Source organism: Coenobita brevimanus, chromosome 76 (assembly GCF_032717465.1).
Source record: "Coenobita brevimanus isolate Jiangsu-jjx chromosome 76, ASM3271746v2, whole genome shotgun sequence".
NCBI classification, from domain to species: Eukaryota; Metazoa; Arthropoda; class Malacostraca; order Decapoda; family Coenobitidae; genus Coenobita; species Coenobita brevimanus.
In genome coordinates this window covers 15,999,154-16,018,277 of record NC_137029.1, presented here as the reverse complement: position 1 = coordinate 16,018,277, position 19,124 = coordinate 15,999,154, and the positions used below count along the sequence as shown (strand labels likewise).

The 19,124-nt window shown below is 40.9% G+C and overlaps 1 protein-coding gene across 2 annotated transcripts in view; it reads left to right on the top strand.

Moving 5' to 3' along the window:
- The window catches only part of LOC145408228 (uncharacterized), a 33,857-nt gene extending 15,508 nt beyond the window's left edge, over positions 1–18,349 (top strand). Inside the window, exons 1-4 of one of the 2 annotated variants that reach the window (XM_080278985.1) lie at positions 3,775–3,788; positions 7,446–7,504; positions 16,897–16,995; positions 17,289–18,349. In XM_080278985.1, the coding sequence (XP_080135111.1) occupies positions 7,447–7,504; positions 16,897–16,995; positions 17,289–17,476 (345 nt within the window). In that variant the 5' untranslated portion in view covers positions 3,775–3,788; position 7,446 and the 3' untranslated portion in view covers positions 17,477–18,349. Of the gene's footprint in view, positions 1–3,774; positions 3,789–7,445; positions 7,505–16,896; positions 16,996–17,288 lie in introns of those variants that run through there. The other variant, XM_080278984.1, reaches the window with a different exon arrangement.
- Positions 18,350–19,124: the final 775 nt, after the last annotated feature.

Genomic DNA, 19,124 nt, shown 5'->3' with positions numbered 1-19,124 from the left:
GTGTGCACCTCACCTCTGGGCTACGAACTCGGGGGTGCCAAGTCATAATTGTATTGACAATAGATAGTTTCCTTCTTAGTCCAGTGTAATTCAGTAATATTCATTATTGCAAATAATGCATACTATTGCTATTTTAGATTTCTGTTGATCACCTAACGTTTACAATAATAAAGGTTGTGTCTGATTTGCGGATAACAGCATTATACACCGTGGCAGCCACGTCTGGCCACTAGTCCTAAGATTGTTTCATACCCGTTCTTGAATTTCCAATATAAGCAAACATGTATGCCACATGTATCACACCTCGATCATGTTGCCACATATACTGTACTCGTCGTAAGAGTCCCAGACTGTACACCCGTTAAAAAGATTATCAGCATTCACTTAGCATGATAAAATGTGACACACCAGACGAGAGATCTGAAAATGAACTGTGAAAACGTGCCAGGTTGGTATCCCTGGTCCGCTGAGCTTTGGGTCCCGTATTCATAGTGGCATCAGAGGCTTCGTAGCACCACCTACTAAGCAATTTTTGTTTATTAATTTATCACTACCATGTACGTTATTTAGAGTTTGAGTATCAACATAGTTTCCATAAAAATTGTAAACGCGGATGTTGATGTGTAATGTGCAGAATTAATTGCTATCTAAGAACTCTTATGAATAAAAGAACCTGAAGCCACTTTGATTATGAGCACTGCCCAATTCGATGCTCAGATTGTTCAAACCGAAGCAGTTACGTAGGCATCACATTCTTCACATTACTGTATATGCAAATCGAGAATGGTCTGAGGTAAAAGCCTATCCTAAAGTAAACTAATATACCTACCGATCAACCCCTTCACGATGTTATCTTCGTCAGACTGGTGATATACCATTGTTCCATAATCCATGCACTACTGCATTCACGTGTCATTGATGTAGTTAATACTGTAGCATACTGTATATACTTTATTTGTTTTGCTCATGTGAGGTTGTATATACTGGATACTTAGGCCTATGAAGTTTGCCATCAATCATCATTTCCTGTGGCACCCCACGGGATGCATAGGACCTCGATGAACTCTCACCACCAATATTTGTCAATTGCCATCTCCTTCAGGTCCCACCAACACTCCTCTCCTGCTTCTCTTTCATTGTCCTCAACCAGGTTTCCCTCGGCCTACCTCTTCCTCTTCTTCCTCTAGCAGTCAACTCTGGCACATCCTGTATTAAACTGCCTTCTTTTCTATATGCCCCAGCCATTTCCAGCGAGACAGTCTCACATATTCATCAACTGGTTCCACTCTCGTAATATCCCTTACCCTTTCATTTGTAACTCCGTCTCTCCTCTTTACCCCAAGAATCTTTCTCAGCATTTTATTTTCAAATCCTAATACTTTCTGATCTGTTGCAGTTGTGCTGTACCATGACTCATGCCCATAAATTAAAACTGATCTAACTATGGATTACTTTGGTATGCACCGAAAGCATATTATTATTCCAAACAGATTTCAACATTCCAACAGCTCGCCAAGCCTGTCTAATCCTCTCCTCAATTTTGCTGTCAACCCATTCTTAAAATGTTAATGGCGGTTGTCATTGTATCATAACGTGTAAGAAAATCCTAAGGCGGTAATCTAAGCTACGATAGGTGCCAAGCAGACAAATAGCACGTTGATTTCTATATTACTGTATGTAGTGGATAATGCTTTTCTGTTTTGAGACCTTCCTTTGAACACTGTCCATTGCTATGGAGTATTCGTTGTGATTACAATGCTGGGAACGCTACTAATAAAAAGTAGCGGCGCTCCCATTCCCGTTACTAGCTTCATAAAGTAGTGGCTTTATTTGTTTCGCTACTTGATACAAAATGTATCGGCGCTCCCGCTCCCGCTACTTTGGATAAGAAAAAGGTACAAAAATCTGTGATACAGCAATACACTGTGTACTATTTTGATAATATTATTCAATCTGAGTGGTTATGTTGTGTACCAGTAATGTCAGTATATACTTGTATTGAAAAAAAAAAAAAAAAAAATCACATACATGTCGGTGTCACTTTAATGAAGCTTAGAGCCGAAGGTACAGGAAAAAGCTATTTACAGTATAATGTAACAAATGTTCTTTTACATTACCTATATACCTACTGAAAGTAACATACGTAAATAAAAGGCAAAAACGTGTGACCTACCACTGATACATATTATATAGATATATTTTCAATGATACCTATTTAAGATATGTAGGAAAACGAAAGTAAAAATGAACTGGGGCTTTCTTTTATACAATAGCATTGTTTTTTTACCATAACTTTAAACTGAAAGTAACATACTGTTACGAAATAATAACGTAGTGAGTAAGAATGTCTGAAAGAGAGTGAGGGAGAGAGCGGGAGTTAGAGACGGGGATAGTTAGAGGTGTGTGTGTGTGTGTGTGTGTGTGTGTGTGTGTGTGTGTGTGTGTGTGTGTTTTAGCATTGCGTACATCTAACATCCTTATTTATCTTGAAAGCAATCTTTTCAAAATTTGAATCAGATATGCTACCTCGTTTCGGTCGCAGTATATATTTTCCTACAGAAAAGACTCTCTCTACAGCAACAATAGAGGGAATTGCAGTGTTAAGTGCAATGAACACTGATTTAAAGTTCTTTGATGGAAAGCTATCACAATCAGTATTTAATGATCCAGTAGGGGGACTGCCGAGAAATAGTCACTTCATTTGAACTCTGTTGAGCTTGATGAGTATTTTCACTTAATTTTAAACACCGAAAGAAATCATGGTGTCATTATCATTGAATAAAGAAGCGAGGAGCGCGGTACGCTTAAGTACGGCCAAAAAGTAGCGGCGCTACTGGCTAAAAAACGTAATGGCGTTACCACCATCGCCATTAAAATAGTAGCGGCGCTATTCCCAGCTTTGGTCGTGAACGACATGAAGCTACGAGTTACACTGTATCTGGAGCTACGAGAGTTACATTATCTTGAGAGAGAGAGAGAGAGAGAGAGAGAGAGAGAGAGAGAGAGAGAGAGAAGGGGAGGGAGGGTAGGAGAGATTGAGGGAGGGAAGATCAGGTGTACCAACCCTTACAACGTACTCACGGCTTCTGTGCCAGTGATAGTTGCGAAGGGTATCGAAGCAAGGGGTGCTGATTATCATTTTAGTGGGTGTACATTCCGAAGTGTGATGTTAGACATGTAACTGCGCTCATGATTGCTACTGGAAAGTGTGGGTTGGATTTAGCAGGAGAGATCATCAGCCTGGTGTCCTCGACCCATGCCCGAAGTGTGTTGAGGTAATCCTGTTGCAGCATTTAGGCTTGTAATGGGGTGTATAAAAGCCTGCATTGCTTAGAGGCAAAGCGAGGATCCTCTCTTTGGCTCAGTGGTAACGTGCGCGCGTATCAAGCGCAAGGGCCTGAGACCGAATCTCGGTCAGGACAGTGTGATTAATTTGTTAAGTTTCAAGTCGGTTATTACATTGGTTGGCAGCGGTGTGGGATGTGAGGCGAGGCTCAGAGGGCAATGACGAGTTGTCGGTTAGCTGGCAGAGTCCTAATCCACATCCCGGGGATGAGCTATCTGTGTGTGGTTTGCAGGCTTCCCGAGTGGTGGCCTCCAGTGTGCTACGCTAACACGTGTGTTCGAAACTGACCAAATTAATCACCAGGGGGAGAAAAGAGTGATGTAATGGGGTGTATAAAGGCCCGCGTTGCTTAAAAGGCAAAGCAGGGATCCTATCTTCAGCTCAGTGGTAACGTGCGCGCGTATCAAGCGCGAGGGCCCGGTATCGAATCTCGGCCAGGACTGTGATTAATTTCTCAAGTTTCATTTCGGTTATTACAGGCTGTGTCTGCGATGTGATGTGTGTGGTTATAGTACGGTAATGCCATCTGTATGGGAGACATTGTTTGGGGTCAGATGGTGTGGGATTATCAAATGCATAAAGTTTGGGTGAAAAAATGGAGCCCTGTGGAAACTCCTAGGGAACTGTCGTGTTTGTGATCAATTGCGCTTGAGTGCAGGGTGCTTATCTGCCAGAAAAGTGGTTGAAAAACCAGCATCTGATGCTGTTCACAATGTTTTGTAGATTTCAGTGGTTAGTTTGCATCGGGGATGGCATATCAGGGTTTTGCTAATATCTTTTTTTGTAAGAAGTGTTCATTATGAGAGTCTCACGGGTTGCGGTCACCAGATGAGGTTGAGTAGTAAGGTATTTGGAAGAGTAGAGTTCTAAAGCACTGGTGTGAGGAAACAAGGGAACGTGTGACTTTTCAGAGAGTTTGGCATCAAAATTTCGTGGATTGCATGCTAAATAATGTTATGCGTACAGGAGGGGTAGGCATTAGGTCCTTATAGTTGGCTTGGGAATAGTGACCGTTCAAAGTTTCCAATGTTGGGAATGATACAATGTGTATGAGTAGTTGCTGATGTTTGTGAGGGTCTGGACGCCATATGATCTAAAGATTTCAGGAAAGTTGCTAATGTCATGCAGCCCTGTCTTTGTAGGATCTGTTTTCCTAATAGTGTGACGTGTCTGCCCTGGTGTGAAGAGGGCTGCGTTGTCAGGAGGAAAGGACTGCCTGTGCAGAGAATATTGTTTTCAGACTCCGTGCATATTGGTGTAAGGTAACAATTGTTTGAGCTGTAATAGTGAGTATGTCTGCTTATTCTTTATTGGATGTTGGAGGCAATGTTGGTTTGTGTCTTTGAGGTGCTTGTTTGTGATTCATACGTTTTGTAGAGCCGAGATTGATTTGTGAAGTGGCTCTGTGTTGCTACAGAAGCTTTCCAGTTTAGTTTCTGCGCTACTTTTGTCAATTTCATTATTTAATTGCTAGAGCCTTATGATGACGTCTTATGGTGTGTGCGAAAGGGGAGCTGTTTGAATGTATATGGTTTTATGAGGCAAGCAGTCCCTGGTGTAAAGTCTGGGTATAGTAAGTCGCCTTGTGAAACGTTGTTTGTGTGCATTAAGTATGCATAAAGTATGATAAATTTCATTATGTACTTGTCAGTGTTGGTGACAGGTGTGTTGAGTGTGAAGTGTTGGTCTGTTTACTCAGTAACTTGTCTACTTTTCTTTCTTGTAGTTTGTGTAAGTGATGTTTGAGCGGTCTGGTTTGGAGTAAATTCCCGTGGTGGCGGTGATATGGTGGTGATCTGAAAGGAATCTAGGTTCTGTCCACCAGGCAGTGATGAATGAGACTATGGACAGAGAGAAAGTGGTTTAAGGGGAGGAACGGCAGAAGTGTGCTTGGTTTGGGATGTAGATGTATTGAGGTGCCATTGAGATTGTGCATATCGTCGAAGTTTGATGCAGTGTAGAGACCTTGACGGTTGTTTTGACTATTCGTACAAGGCAGTGTTTATAGTGTTAGTCCCCAGCAATTATAGTTAGGTATCTGTGTTCGGGGAGTTGAGAATTGTATTACATTGATATGGCATTAGAAGAGGCTAGGGGAATGTGAACGTTTAAAAAACTTAATTTCTTGTGTGTGATCATATTCGACACAATGTTTCTGTAATGTCATTCAGGAGAAGTGATTGTGTTGTATGTAAGGGATGGATGTGTGAATATAAGTGATGAGACCTCCACCATGGCCATCATTTCTGTCCGTGCAGATGTGCAAATACTTTCAAACAAGTGGAGTTCTGTGTGTGCATGTGAGCTTTGTTCTTTGTAGGAGTATAGTATGTATGTTGTTTGTAAAGTTCTTCAGTTTGTGGTATTTTGGTTTGGACGCAGTCTGCATCTAGTTACCCGTCCCCACCCCGGGGGGGGGGGGGAGCGCTGGGTAGAGTATTGTTTTCACTCTGTGTCTGTCTGTCTGTTAACAATTTTGCGCGAAAACTATTGGTGAGATTTTGACTAAAATTACAAGGATGATGAGCTATGACCATATGATCACCTGATTAAAATTTTTGCCAAATTGGCCAAGGCCCAGGCTGTAGGCCCCCCCCCACAAAAAAAAAAAAAAGGGACGGGCAAAAATTTTTTGGCCATAACTCCTTTCAAATTCGTCATATCGACATGAAACCAAAACTATAAGGTGCATCTTTCAAATCTGCATCCTATAACATGCCTCATTACATCAGGGGGGTCACCTCCCAGTTAGCTGTAGAGGGGTCAGTGTCAGGTGGGTCAGGCCTAAAACTTCAGATAGGCATAAAATCGTCAATTTTCACCCAATTTACTCCAATTTGATATGTGACATGTTTAACTAGATATCCTGTTGTGTTTGTACGTCAGTACTAAAATGACTGCCCGGGACGGGTTTGCTGTGGCATGACACCACTTCTTGTAATCTGTTTATGCTGCAAGTTGATATGCGTTGTGTGGTTCTGTGTTCTACCGGTATGTGAAGCGTTTGTGCACAAGGGCTGAGTTGCGTTGGCGATGGTTGTATGAGAATGGGGGTTGTTGAGGATGATAAGGAGAATTGTGTTTGTGACAGTAGTGACTGGACGTGTTGCGCCTCTTGACATACCGATGTTCTGTGGTTGTCTGATATTTGTATGTTTAGTGCTGTGGTTTGGATCCATTCTTTGCAGTAGTTGCAGCGGACAGATTCACGTGTTCAGTTCGTGTCTGTGATGAGTAGAGAGTAAACCGGTAGCGCTCGTAATCTCCGGCAAGTAAAAAATGACGTAGGGAGCAGCTGCCCCCATGCAGGCTTGAATGTATATGCAGAGCCGTGACTGGTGGTAATTGAACCCGAGTGTCCCTGAAATGACCTTGACCGACCACATCTGCCCTGACCAGACATGCAGTAGTTGACAAAATTGCCCATACTGGGTCTAAATATGGCTGAAATTAACTAAAATAACTAAAGGAACAATCACAATCACTGTAGCGTATAAGGCCAAATTGAACCTAATTGGCCTGGAATGGGTATGATGATTCTGAATATGGACCTGAAATAGTTTGCCTAAATGGAATGCTTGATTAATTTATTATAACTAGGCCATACAAGAACTGCTTGGGCCATTCTGTTCTGATACAACTTGGCTTATTGATAGTTAACCCAGTACAGTACAGTACAGGTACAAAGTCAGTACATGGGCTCATAATCAATTAAAAATACATTAATCATAAACTCACCATGGGTATTGTTGCTTGCAACAGTTAATTGTGTAATCTGCAAATTGCCACCACACATGCCTGGAAATTGCACAACACTGCCCTATCTTAGTTTTATATTTCGAGTTTGATGCTTATGTGGAACAGGAACAGCTATGCTTCAGACTGTTTTATCTTTATTGTAAGACATGTTATCAAGAGTACAATGTTGCTTTTCAGACAACTAGTGAACAAGACACCCTCTCGCAAAATAAAGCAGCTGTTGTATTGCAGTTTAGTTATTGCATTGTGTATTTTTTTTCTTGTAGGCTTAGCCTTAGTATGTACTAAATATTTTTACTGTCTTGGCAGCGAATCACACCCAGGGACTTGAATGTTTCAGGATGACCACCATGAAACTGACCTGGGCTGTAGTCATCTTTATGGGTCTTCTGTATGGAGGTAAGAGCAGCTCTCCAACATATAGGCTAAATAATTAATTTTGCACAGTGAGGCTCTCTCTCTCTCTCTCTCTCTCTCAGGGCTAATTTTAATGTGAACAGGGATAATTGTAGTGTCTCAGCCCTACTAGATCCAGCCGCTCATGATGTATACGGTTGTGGTGGTGTTAAGCTTGGGGTTACCACTGTGTTGTTTTTGGTTATGGAGATACATATATTTTACTAGGGGCTACACCAAGGCAAATGGTTAGGATAAATAAACGCCAGTGTGTTGGGAAGAAATAGACAGGGCAGTGATTATTGACTTGGAACAGTACAGAGTTATTGCATGATTTCAAAATAGTACAAGGCCATTACGTTACAGCATGTGTAGATCAATTACATGAAGGAATAGTTACAGATTAAGAATGAGTAATGAATTTAATGAGAAGCAGGAGTGCCGGGCTGTTGTGTTTATGTGTATCATATATGTAAAGTTGTACCACTTGGCCAGATTTTACCAGGAGAGGCAGAGAGCAAGGCAGGTAGTAGCCAGGTGAAGTTCCGAGTGGAGTGTGTGTGTGTGTGTGTGTGTGTGTGTGTGTGTGTGTGTGTGTGTGTGTGTGTTTGTGTGTGTGTGTGGATATTTGCCCCACACTTGGTGGGGCACGGGCAAACAAAGAGCCCGTCAGGGAAGTAGCAGATGATAGCTCTCCCATGACAACATAGCTGGGCCGGCACGAAGGCTGACGAGGTGGCGAACAAGGTGAGGTGAAGGCGCGGTGGTTATGGCAGGCACGCGATGGTCGAGGAGGGCAGTGCGGGATGGCGAAAGCACGGTGGACTGCCTGGCGCCGATGGAGGGGGCGCCGACAAGTGCTGGATGTAAAACCGCCCCGACGCTGCCCTCAGCCTCCAGCCCCTGGTGGAAAGGGCGATGGAAACTCGTCCAGTTCTCCAGCAGCAGCAGATGGAAGCATGGAGGGGAGGCCCGGTCCCGGTCCCGGTCGTCACGAGGGCACAACCCCGGTCCTGGTGGTGGCGGATGGAGGGTCGTCAGCCGGGTAGACAAGGGCGGAGGAGCCTCGACCTCCTGGTGGACCGACCAGGGCACTCCCTCAGATGGAGGGACAGGCCCGACCCTCGGCTGGTACGGCTGCTGTGGAGAGCTGGTCCCGCCGGGAACAGCGGTGGAGGTGTTGCCTCGGCGAGAGGTGGGCTGCGAGTGTCCGAGTGGAGAGAAGGGCGAGCGAGGTCGCCCGCTCGGTTTTAAGCCCCTTAATGAGGTAGGCAGAGAACCGGCAGGCCTAGGTCGCCTGAATAGGCAAATTTGATTGGTTTAGACACCACTGTAGGTGAGGTCGAGGGAAGAGAAATTGACTATTATTGGAAGCGGCACTGATACAAATGAAGAAGGATGAGAAATCGAATACTATTGGTAGTCAAAGGAGGGTATTATCACTGTTGTCCGTCCGTAGAGTAGGGTAGACTGCCTGGCTGGGCGTGTAGAGATTTGTTTCCAGAGCAAATCTCGGAAAGCATTAACTAGTCATGAAAATTCACATACTGTAGTTACGTGTCATGGTGAACTGGTGCCTGTTGATAGGTAGAAGTGTTGTTTAGTTTTTTTTTTTTTTTTACTAATGAAAAAGTAAAGAGAAATAGAGATTTTGTTTCCGGAGCAAAACTCGGAAAGTATTAACACTTTGGCCGGCCCCGCATGCACGCCTCGCTACACCCCAAGGTTGGCCGGGGGTTGCTAGGGAGCGAGTAGTTACTCGCAAATGTTCATATTCTTTTCTTATTTCCTACCTTATTTTTCGTGCTACATTATTCGTTTTCGTGTCAGATTGCAATTGAATTTTCCATAAAGATATACTCATAAAGGATTTAATGGAATATCAGTATTACCACTACTATAACAAAGTACAGTCGTCAGCACAAATTCGCTGCAAGACTGCTCGTGTGATGTTTTGTCTGGCACCAGTGTATGGAACCAGTTGTCACATAGGCTTTTTTATGCTTTAAAGACGTGTTTGTAAAAATTAGTACTATAAATCTCCCAGAATGCAATATTCTTTATCTGATTAGCAAAAAAAAAATGTGCAAAAGACGACAGAAGAATGTTGTGGAATGATGAAACTTCCGCTCTCTCCCCCGTACCCCTTCCGATGTCCCTCTCCAACCTCCCCTTCTTCCTCCCTCCCCCTGCTTTCCTTCATTTCCACTCCCCTGTCTCCCCGCCCTGTCTACCTTATATTATCCACGGCGCTAATCTACGTCATGAACCGTACTCTTCCCTTTTTCATGTCTACTCCCGTAATCATTTCGCTGCTCAACATTCGAGAGTTTCTTGCCATGAAACAGTCTTTTTCTCCCACTCTCTACTCCAAACATGATGCAGCAGTTCGAAACATTATTGGTTCTGATCTTGCTTCATGAATCGGTGAACAAATTGAGGAGAATTGGAACATCTTCCTAGGGAAGAGAGAGGGCGAGAGATAGGGGGAATGGGCACAAATGTTTGTTTAATTTCTTATACTGAAATAATTGCCACCAACTGTCAGGCTCACTCAAAAACAAAACAAAACAAAAAACAAAAAAATAAAACTAAGGAATACATCACAAGAACGAGACCTCAAACGTTTCTGTATCTTGCGGTCGTAGGTGGTGACAAGGGGTGGAGAAAAGAATGACAACTGGAATATAAGGAGTGGGAAGGAGACTGACAGGGTGAGAATGGGACTCGAACTGGAAGGAATATTGATAATTAGCCTTGGATATAGTTAGTTTTATTAAAGTACTGCGAGTAATTAAGAACAGAAAGGGCTGGGTTTAGTAAACAGCCGAGAGAAGTGCGATGCACCAGTCGGGTTAGTGCCGTGGGTAAATGAATGAAGATAGAGAGGGTGAGGAAAAGAGAAAGTGGAGGGGCATCAGGGGCGCACCCAGGAATATTCTAAGGGGGGGGGGGAGGCCGTAGTGAGGTGAGGTCAGGTAATCCGATAATTACTGGGAGGTCATATGCAGGTTTAGAGTCAGAGAGCTGCTGGCTCATGTGTTACTCTTTGTTTGTACTTGACAATTTTTCATGGTTTGTTGTTATCGAAATGAATATATATAAATTTTTAAAGGACCCAGAGAGCTAAGGGGTGCGCCCCTGAGGGGCATGAACGTGGGTGGGGGGTAGGAGGGAGAGAGAGGGATGGGGGAACTCAGGAGTAAGGGGGAGAGATGGGAAGGGAGCTTAGACTCGGTTATAATGAGGAATACCAGACTATTACGCTCATACGTTGTTCCACAACATTCTTCTGCCAACTCTTGCACTTTTTTTATACTAATTAGATACAGTATACAGAATATTGTACTCTTGGTAGGCTCTGGTACCACTTCTTAAAAACACGTCTTTAATGTGTATAAAAGTCTATGTGGTAATTAGTCCCCTTAATCTGTTGCCAGACAAAAGGACTCACATCACACGAGTAGACTTGCAACGAATTTATGCTGACGACTGTACAATGTGAAAAACGTAGGCAGTTTGCATAAATGTTTATACTCTTATTTTCAACGTTATTTTTTGTTCTGTTTTGTTCATTTTAGTCTCCCTTTGTTCGCAAGTGATTGGTTTACAATAGCACATATATAAAATGATTAGCAAACAACCAACATCATTATTACTAACCGTATAAACGACGTGAAGAAACGCAGTCAGTTTACGTAATTATACTTTTTTTTCCTACTTTTTTTTTGTCATTTTATTCACTTTAGTATCTTTGTTCGCAAGTGTTTGTTTTACAATAGCATATTTATAAAATAATGAGCAAACAACCAACATCACTGTTACCGTTAAAACTACGTGGAAAAAAAAAATAGGCAGTTTGTGTAATTGTTAATTATTTTCGATGTTATATGTTGTGCTATCTTATTCATTTTAGTCTCTCTTTGTTCGCAGATATTCGTTCTACAATAAAATATGTATAAAATAAGAAGCAAACAACCATCATCACTTATTACTAACACCGTGGTGAAGGCCAGGCGCGTTCCATCGGCTCCCCGACTCGTAAATATTTATTTTTTTTCTGATGATATTTTGCGTGCTGCTCCATTCATTTTAGTCTGATTGTTCATACGAGCTTGGCCTACGGTAGCATATGCATTCAAGAATGAACGGAACACGAACTCACTATTACTAACACAGTACATACAGCAAGTAAATATATATACTGTACATGCATGAATTAGAAAAAAAAGAATCTGTATGCAGTAAATACATCTATACGTACAACCCAATGATGTTTGTAGAGCACAGGAAGAATGAAAAGACACTGGCGCGCATTTTAAACCTGATCCCATGAATATCGAACAATAATTGGATTTTTGGTGAATATTTTACTTCGATGACGTAAATATCATCATCGGCCGGCCATAGTGTAAACTGCGGTCATAAAATTTTCAGTAATGTGTCTTATAGCGAACTGGTGCCTTTGGAAAGGTAGAATGCTGTATTTTTTTTTTTTTTTTTTTTTTGAAAATGTAAAAATTATTTTTCTCTGATTTCAGTGCGCCATGCGCAAGGAATCTGATTTCGTTTGCGGAGCAAATCTCAAAGCATTAACTGTAGTCATGAAATTTCGCATAGTTGCGTTTTATAGTGAATTGGTACCTTTTGATAGGGAGAATGCTGTCTTAAGTAGCTTTTCTTTTTAATAATGAAAAAGTAAAAGGTCGTTGAGATACAGTTTCCGGAGCAATACTCAAAGTATTAAAAATAGTTATATAATTTTCACATAGTTATGTGTCTCAGTGAACTGGTGCCAATTGATTAGTGGAATGCTGTGTGTTTAGTTTTTTTTTTTTTTTAATTAAAAAAAAAAGATATACCGTATATATATTTCACTGCGCTCTGTGCAAGGAATCTGAAGGGACCAGGTTATGTTTAGCATGGATAAACTACTGAAGTTTTTAAGTTTTATTGTCAGTATTATACAGAGTGGGGAGAGGGGAAGGTCATTATGAATTTGGATATGTGTGTAGGGAGGTGGGGGGTATGTGCTTGATCAGATGGAGGGTTGCAACGATGATGGTGGTAGTGGTAGTTGACATGACGATAGCGTTTATGATGGTAGTGTTGTTGTTGTTGGTGGTGGTGGTGGTAATGAAGGTGATGATGGTAGATGATGATGGTGAGGATAGTTGAGATGATGATAGTAATGGTGATAGGTGAGATGATGATGATGGTAGTGGTAGTGTTCGTTGAGATGATGATGGATGGTAGTGGTAGTTTTAATGCCTATGTGTTATATAGAGGGGGGCGGGGATGAGGGCCGATATCCGCTTGGTTAGGTGTGCAGGGAGGTAGGAGGATAAATGCTTGTTCAGGTGGAGGGTTGCAATAGTGTAACGTTTCCTGTGTTCAAGTCAACCAGTGGTAATGATATATTCGACCTTGTCGACCATGTCCTAGCGACAGACAGTGAACTAATAAACCTGTGTGATTACAGTGAAACTTTTGCAACAGCGATCATATCAGACTTGAAATTAACGAGTAAACTGAAAGACTAGCACAAATGGTCTCTTTATTCCTACTTTTAGATAAGCTAATTTCGATATGAGAAGCGAAATTGCCAACACCGACTGGATTATTATTACGCCAACAGGATTGTTGCTACATTTGGATAATGTCGAAGAAATGTGGAAAATATTCACTAAGAGATTGATGTCTATAGGACGAAAAAAGAAAAAAAAAATACAGAATTATGCGAAGAAACGATGACCCAAATTAATCTGGCTGGATGTCCAAGAACCTTGAAGAAATCATTGATCGCAAGAGAAGGACATACAAAAAATACAATCGTACAGTAAATCACGATATCTACCGTATATTTTAAATAACAGCGGCAGTGTATGAAAATTATTCGGAAGACTAAACGAAACTACGAGACGAAAATTTTTCGTAAAGCAAACCCAAAAATATTTTTCTTCATTATGTGAGGAGTAAGAAAAAATAACATAGACCCTTGAAAGTCAATCTTGTCCACGCCAACCAAACGATAGCAAAGGTACCGAATGATTCAGTGTTTTCACAAAAGAAAATTGCGTAAACATTCACATCCCTAAATTGGTTTTAGGACCAGAAAATAACTAATCAGTCAACGAAGTTCCAGGACATGAAGTTTTAAGTTACAATAAGAAAATCTACTTAAATAAATGAACTGAAGTCTACTCTCATACTGCGTGAATGTTGCAGAGTTAGCGTTTTCTGTAACTAAAATATTCAGTTAATAATCAATATAGAATACCTAAACATTGGAAACATGTGAATATATGTATAATTAAAAGGGCGATTAAAAAAAAAATAAATAACCGCCCAATGATCCAAACAGTACTTTGCGATATTTTGGACAAATTTTTTAGAGATAAATTAACGTGTTCCTTATTCAGCATGATCTTATAAAATATTAGCAGCACGGGTTTCTTGGACCATGCCATCCAAATCTGCCTAACATTTTTTGACGAACATGTGATAACTGAAACTCAAAAATACCGTCGGATATCATTTACACAGATTTCCAGAAAGTTTCATAATGTCCCCCATCTTGTACTACTTTAAACACTAGAAGCCCACGGCCTCTACAACAAAATACGTTCATGGCTTGGTGATTGGTTAAAAAATAGCAAACATCGTGTCGTGATAACTGGAGAATCATCAGATTAACTAGGAGTAACGAGCGGCGTTACTCAAGGGTCATTTCTAGGACCAGTTCTTTTTGCTGCATCAGTGCTGTAGGAAATGGACTCCTTTCTGAGGTAGCGAAATTTGCAGAGGACACGAAGATTGGAGGCAAAATAATTACGAAAGCAGACTGAATCTATACAAAACTACCTGGAAAAATTACAATAATTAAATGAAAACAGCAGATGAAATGTAGATAAATGTAAGGTAATAAATTTTGGCGACTAAAACATTAAATATGAATACCGCATGTTTACTGGTGGACATAAAGGACGAGAAGGATTTAGGAGTTTCCAGTGACTACCTCAAAAACTCCAAACAGTGTATAGCAGCCAGTAAGAAGATCAACAAAATTCTTTCATCATAAATTTGATCATAAAACGCCCAATGTAATTTCTAAGTATAATGTGCCATTAGTTACACCACACCAAGAATACTGTGTGCGGAAGTGGTCCCCGAATCATATTATGGACGAGGATAAACTCTAGATGGCACAGCGAGGAGCAGCAAAAATCATCCCATTGCTGCGAAATTTAGCCGGTGAAGAGCGACTACAGAAATCTGATATGTAAAAAAAAAAAAAAAAAAAAAAAAAAAAAATGACGAACCAGAGGGGATCAAGTAAATGTATTTAAAGGTCTTCAACAAATTTGGCGATGTTAGATATAATTTTTTCGAAATACAGTATGATATTGTGACAAGAAATAATGAATGAAACTCAAAAGATGGAACATCAGTACAGGGAAAACTGTCTGAATGTTAGCCTAGTGGAACAACCAGCGACAGTAGCTAACGCTAAAGCTGTTGATATGCTTAAGATTCAGCTAGGTAAGTATTTTGAGACTTTAGGCCTTAGCCTAACTGAGTCATTATTTCCAGGGTGAATGTATGCTGATGACAGACGTTTGCTTAAGTCTCCATTACCAACTTACATTCACATATTTCAGCTTATAGCACTATGAAAAGTCTCGTATCCTTTACTTAATTTTATTACAAGACATACGGGTATGAATATTTACATCAGACAGATATGGTCCAAGCTAGGATAGAGTAGAAGTGGAAGTAGAGTAGGTAGAGTAGAAGTGGTGTCGTAGGGAGCATACAAATTGGCTGCTTTTTTAAAATAACAGTTCTGTAGTACAGGTACATTAAGAAATTCAGGTTAAATCCCAAAGTAAGCGAATGAGAGCAGAAGTGGTGTAAAAGTATTGGGGGAAGATGGGAGGAATGGAAGTAAGGATGGTAGGAGGTAAGTACGGCCATTGGTTAAGGTACTGTACTGTACATCCAGTCTGAGGTACTCGTACTATGAAGGACCTAAACAGGTATACCACTTTATTGTCAAGACGTACATACAATAGGTTTTTCAACTGTAGAGGGAGTTCTAAGAAAGAACATCCTTAAACAGCAAGGAAAACCTGGTAATACCTCTTACATGCACCAACCTTTGCGAGGAATCAGTTTTCTTCAATTAACGTACTGAACAAAACAGACATGTAAATGAGTAGCAACATTTTTCACCGTAGCAGCCATGCAAATGCTCATTAAAAAAAAAAAAATCGGTAAACAATTCCACGTTTCTTCAATCTACATACAAGCCACCTCTAAATTTGATTTATACATGCCTTACTTTCTTGCAGCCTTGGCTTCGTTTAAATTATCAAAAGAGAGTCTGCCATGGGGATACATGTTCCATAAAATATCAAATATCAAAGTAAGGCTAGTGGGTGAGTGATGGAGTGGGCGAGTTTAGTGATGGAGTGGGCGAGTTGAGTGTGTGTGTGTGTGTGTGTGTGTGTGTGTGTGTGTGTGTGTGAATGTATATATGTATGTATGTGTCTGTACATGTGTCTATGTATGTATGTGTGTGTGTACAGTATGTGTGTGTCTGTCTGTCTGTCTGTATGTATGTATACTGTATATGTGTGTGTCTGTATGTATGTATGTGTCTATGTATGTACTGTATTTGTGTGTGTGTGTGTCTGTCTGTGCGTGCGTGCGTGCGTGCGTGTGTGTGTGTGTGCGTGCGTGCGTGTGTGTGTGTGTGTGTGTGTGTGTGTGTGTGTGTGTGTGTGTGTGTGTGTGTGTGTGTGTGTGTGTGTGTGTGCGCGTGCGTGTGTGCGTGCGTGCGTGCGTGCGTGTGTGTGTGCGTGTGTGTGTGTGTGTGTGTGCGCGCGCTTGTGCGTCCGTGTGTGTGTGTGTGTGTGTGTGTGTGTGCGCGCGCTTGTGCGTCCGTGCGTGTGTGTGCGCGCGTGTGTGTGTGCGCGCGCGCGCTGGTGCATGTGTGTGTGTGTGTGTGTGTGTGTGTGTGTGTCCTGTTGACCCATGACGAGGTTATTTGCTGGAAAAAAGGCGAATTCTCCTAAGACCTAGTCAACATGTAAGAGAAAAGGATAAAAAAAAGAGGAAGGCTCACCCCCACCACCACAGCATCCGGTTAAGCCTGCAGGAAAAAATTTAGAAATAAAAAACACCATGCTTGTCAGGAAGAACAAGTAAATTTTATTGAAGCACAAGAGGAATAACTATGCACTGTGTAGTCTCTGTTCTAAAGATCTGTAAAGGGAAGAGCATACACAATCGCAGAATATTCTGTACAGTACAGATATTAAACTAAATCTTTTGTAGTACTATAGTTTACTTGCTTGATTTAACGTATTTATCTTGCCTACTACTTACAGCTGACGGATGGTTGTGTTACACTCATCAGCCTGGTAGTGACTACACATCTTGGCAGTTTTGTTTCCATGGATCCTGCTATGTTGTGGCAGGTCACTTGAGTAAGTTTTCTATTTTCTATTTAAAAATAAATAAATAAATAAAAAATAGCTATAATCTGGACATACTGCAATTCTACCAGCAACCTCGTTGGTATTGGTATGTTTTATTCACACTAATGTCATCCAGTTTTATTCAACTTGGGAGAGATGTCTTGAGTGAAGGGGTTATCACATTGTGTGTGTTGATGTTGTGTACTTGGCAGTTGTTTAGTATAGGTTTGATTTATAAATTAGCTATTGTACCGGTATTTGTGGATGAAGCTGAAATAATAACCAGTGAATTTTTCCCTCAGTGGGTCTGGGGGATGCCATGCAAGGATGTGCAGATGAGACTTACCCCAACATTTGTCAACATAAGGACTTCATGGGACTGGTCGGGGAGAAAGTGTGCTTCTGTAACACCCCTCTGTGCAACTCGGGTGCTGCAGCACTCACCCTGCCTGCCCTTCTCCTGCCTCTTCTCCTCTTAAGCATTCTTTAACTTTGCTCACAGAGTCTGTTATTCCTTCAGTTTAAATAATGACCATAACAAGAAGGCACACAACTGAACTCTGCTTGATGTCTTGTGGCTCTGTTACCTACAGTATACCATCAGGCAACAAGTGAGTCTTCGGTAGACATAAAATATAGTCACTCCAAGAAGTATTTACTTTTATCTTCAGGTTTTGAACTGCAGATGAAACTGTTGAAAATATATCAAATAATTTCACAATTATGTGTACGACTGCTGTCTTTAACACTGCTTAAAGAAAGACTTTTATATATTAGATAAATTGCATATTTCACAGTATATATATAAAAAAAATATCTATGTAATAAAGTAAAACAAGGAGAGAGCGTTATGAATCCACTAAACAATTGGATGAAGATACTTTTTGGAGTCGAGTATGTGGACAAAGCTTAGGGTTACTACTGGGGTAAAGGAAATGGAAACTACTCCGAATACTGCATGGGGTGAGTAATTATGATTATAAGGAATTATTTAAATTTTAAGATTACATTCTTTGAAATTAATAGTACTTAGGTTGATTACCAGTGATTAGAAATTATCTGTTTGTTGACCAGAGTACAGATTTTAGGTGAATAAGGATAATAAACATTTAGTGCAGCAGCCTGTATAAATCAGGTGTGCCTGTTGAATTTTAGTATACTATTTGACAAAGAGAAAGCTCAGCCGCCTTTCTGTACATAGCATAAGTGTATAATAGGACATACAGTATACCAAATGTATGTTTAAATATCGGTTTGTTTCCATCCGCTATGAATACATTCAGGTTGTGTAGAATATGGAACAAGGTTCCAAAAATTGTCCAAAGAATCGGTATGCTACTTAATATCCAGAATAAAGAATATACAGTAAATGAAAGCCATATGTTTTTATATGGAATGGGCTTTTTCTACAGTTACATGTATTAACAACTGTAATGCTGTTGTACCTGGAACACAGTACGCATTTGCTTGTTATGTGTGCAGTTAGCCAACTTAGGACCTTCCTCAGTATGAAAAAAATAAAAAACTTTTCAGGGTTTGTATCGTTACAGTGATATGTATGCTGGCCAAATGATAATCAAAAACTCGGCCGTTGTGTGGGCGAAGCAACATAAGGAGTGATAGACATGTGTGCTGGGCATATGAAAAAAAAATAATAATGATAAAAAATAGAACTAAGCCATTGTGTGGGCAAAGGAGCTTGAGTATGGTAGTGAGCAGAGGGCCGTAATCAGATGACAATGATACGTTGCCACATGATGACAGCGATGTGTTGCCACTTCCATGGTGTCGAGTAAGACTGGGCGACTCTTGGATGGCAGTGGGATTAGAGGAGGGCTGCAAATAGGAGATGCTTACACGTGTTTTCCTTGACTGTGGCGAGAAAATTTTGTGTTGTAGTCATGGGCACGGCCTTATTTGTTGCTCCGTCCCTGCAAATCAAACTGGAGCTGTGAGTTGCACTCCATAGCTTGAATCCAAAACCATATTTATTTGACAAGTTAAACCACTGTATACAGTACTGCATATCATCCTGACCTTTTTTCCCACTTAAGAATGAGATGATGTAGACTTAGGAATGGGGTAATCTATGGCTTAGAAAACAAGGATAGAGAAAAAATAGAGGAAGGAAGGACGGA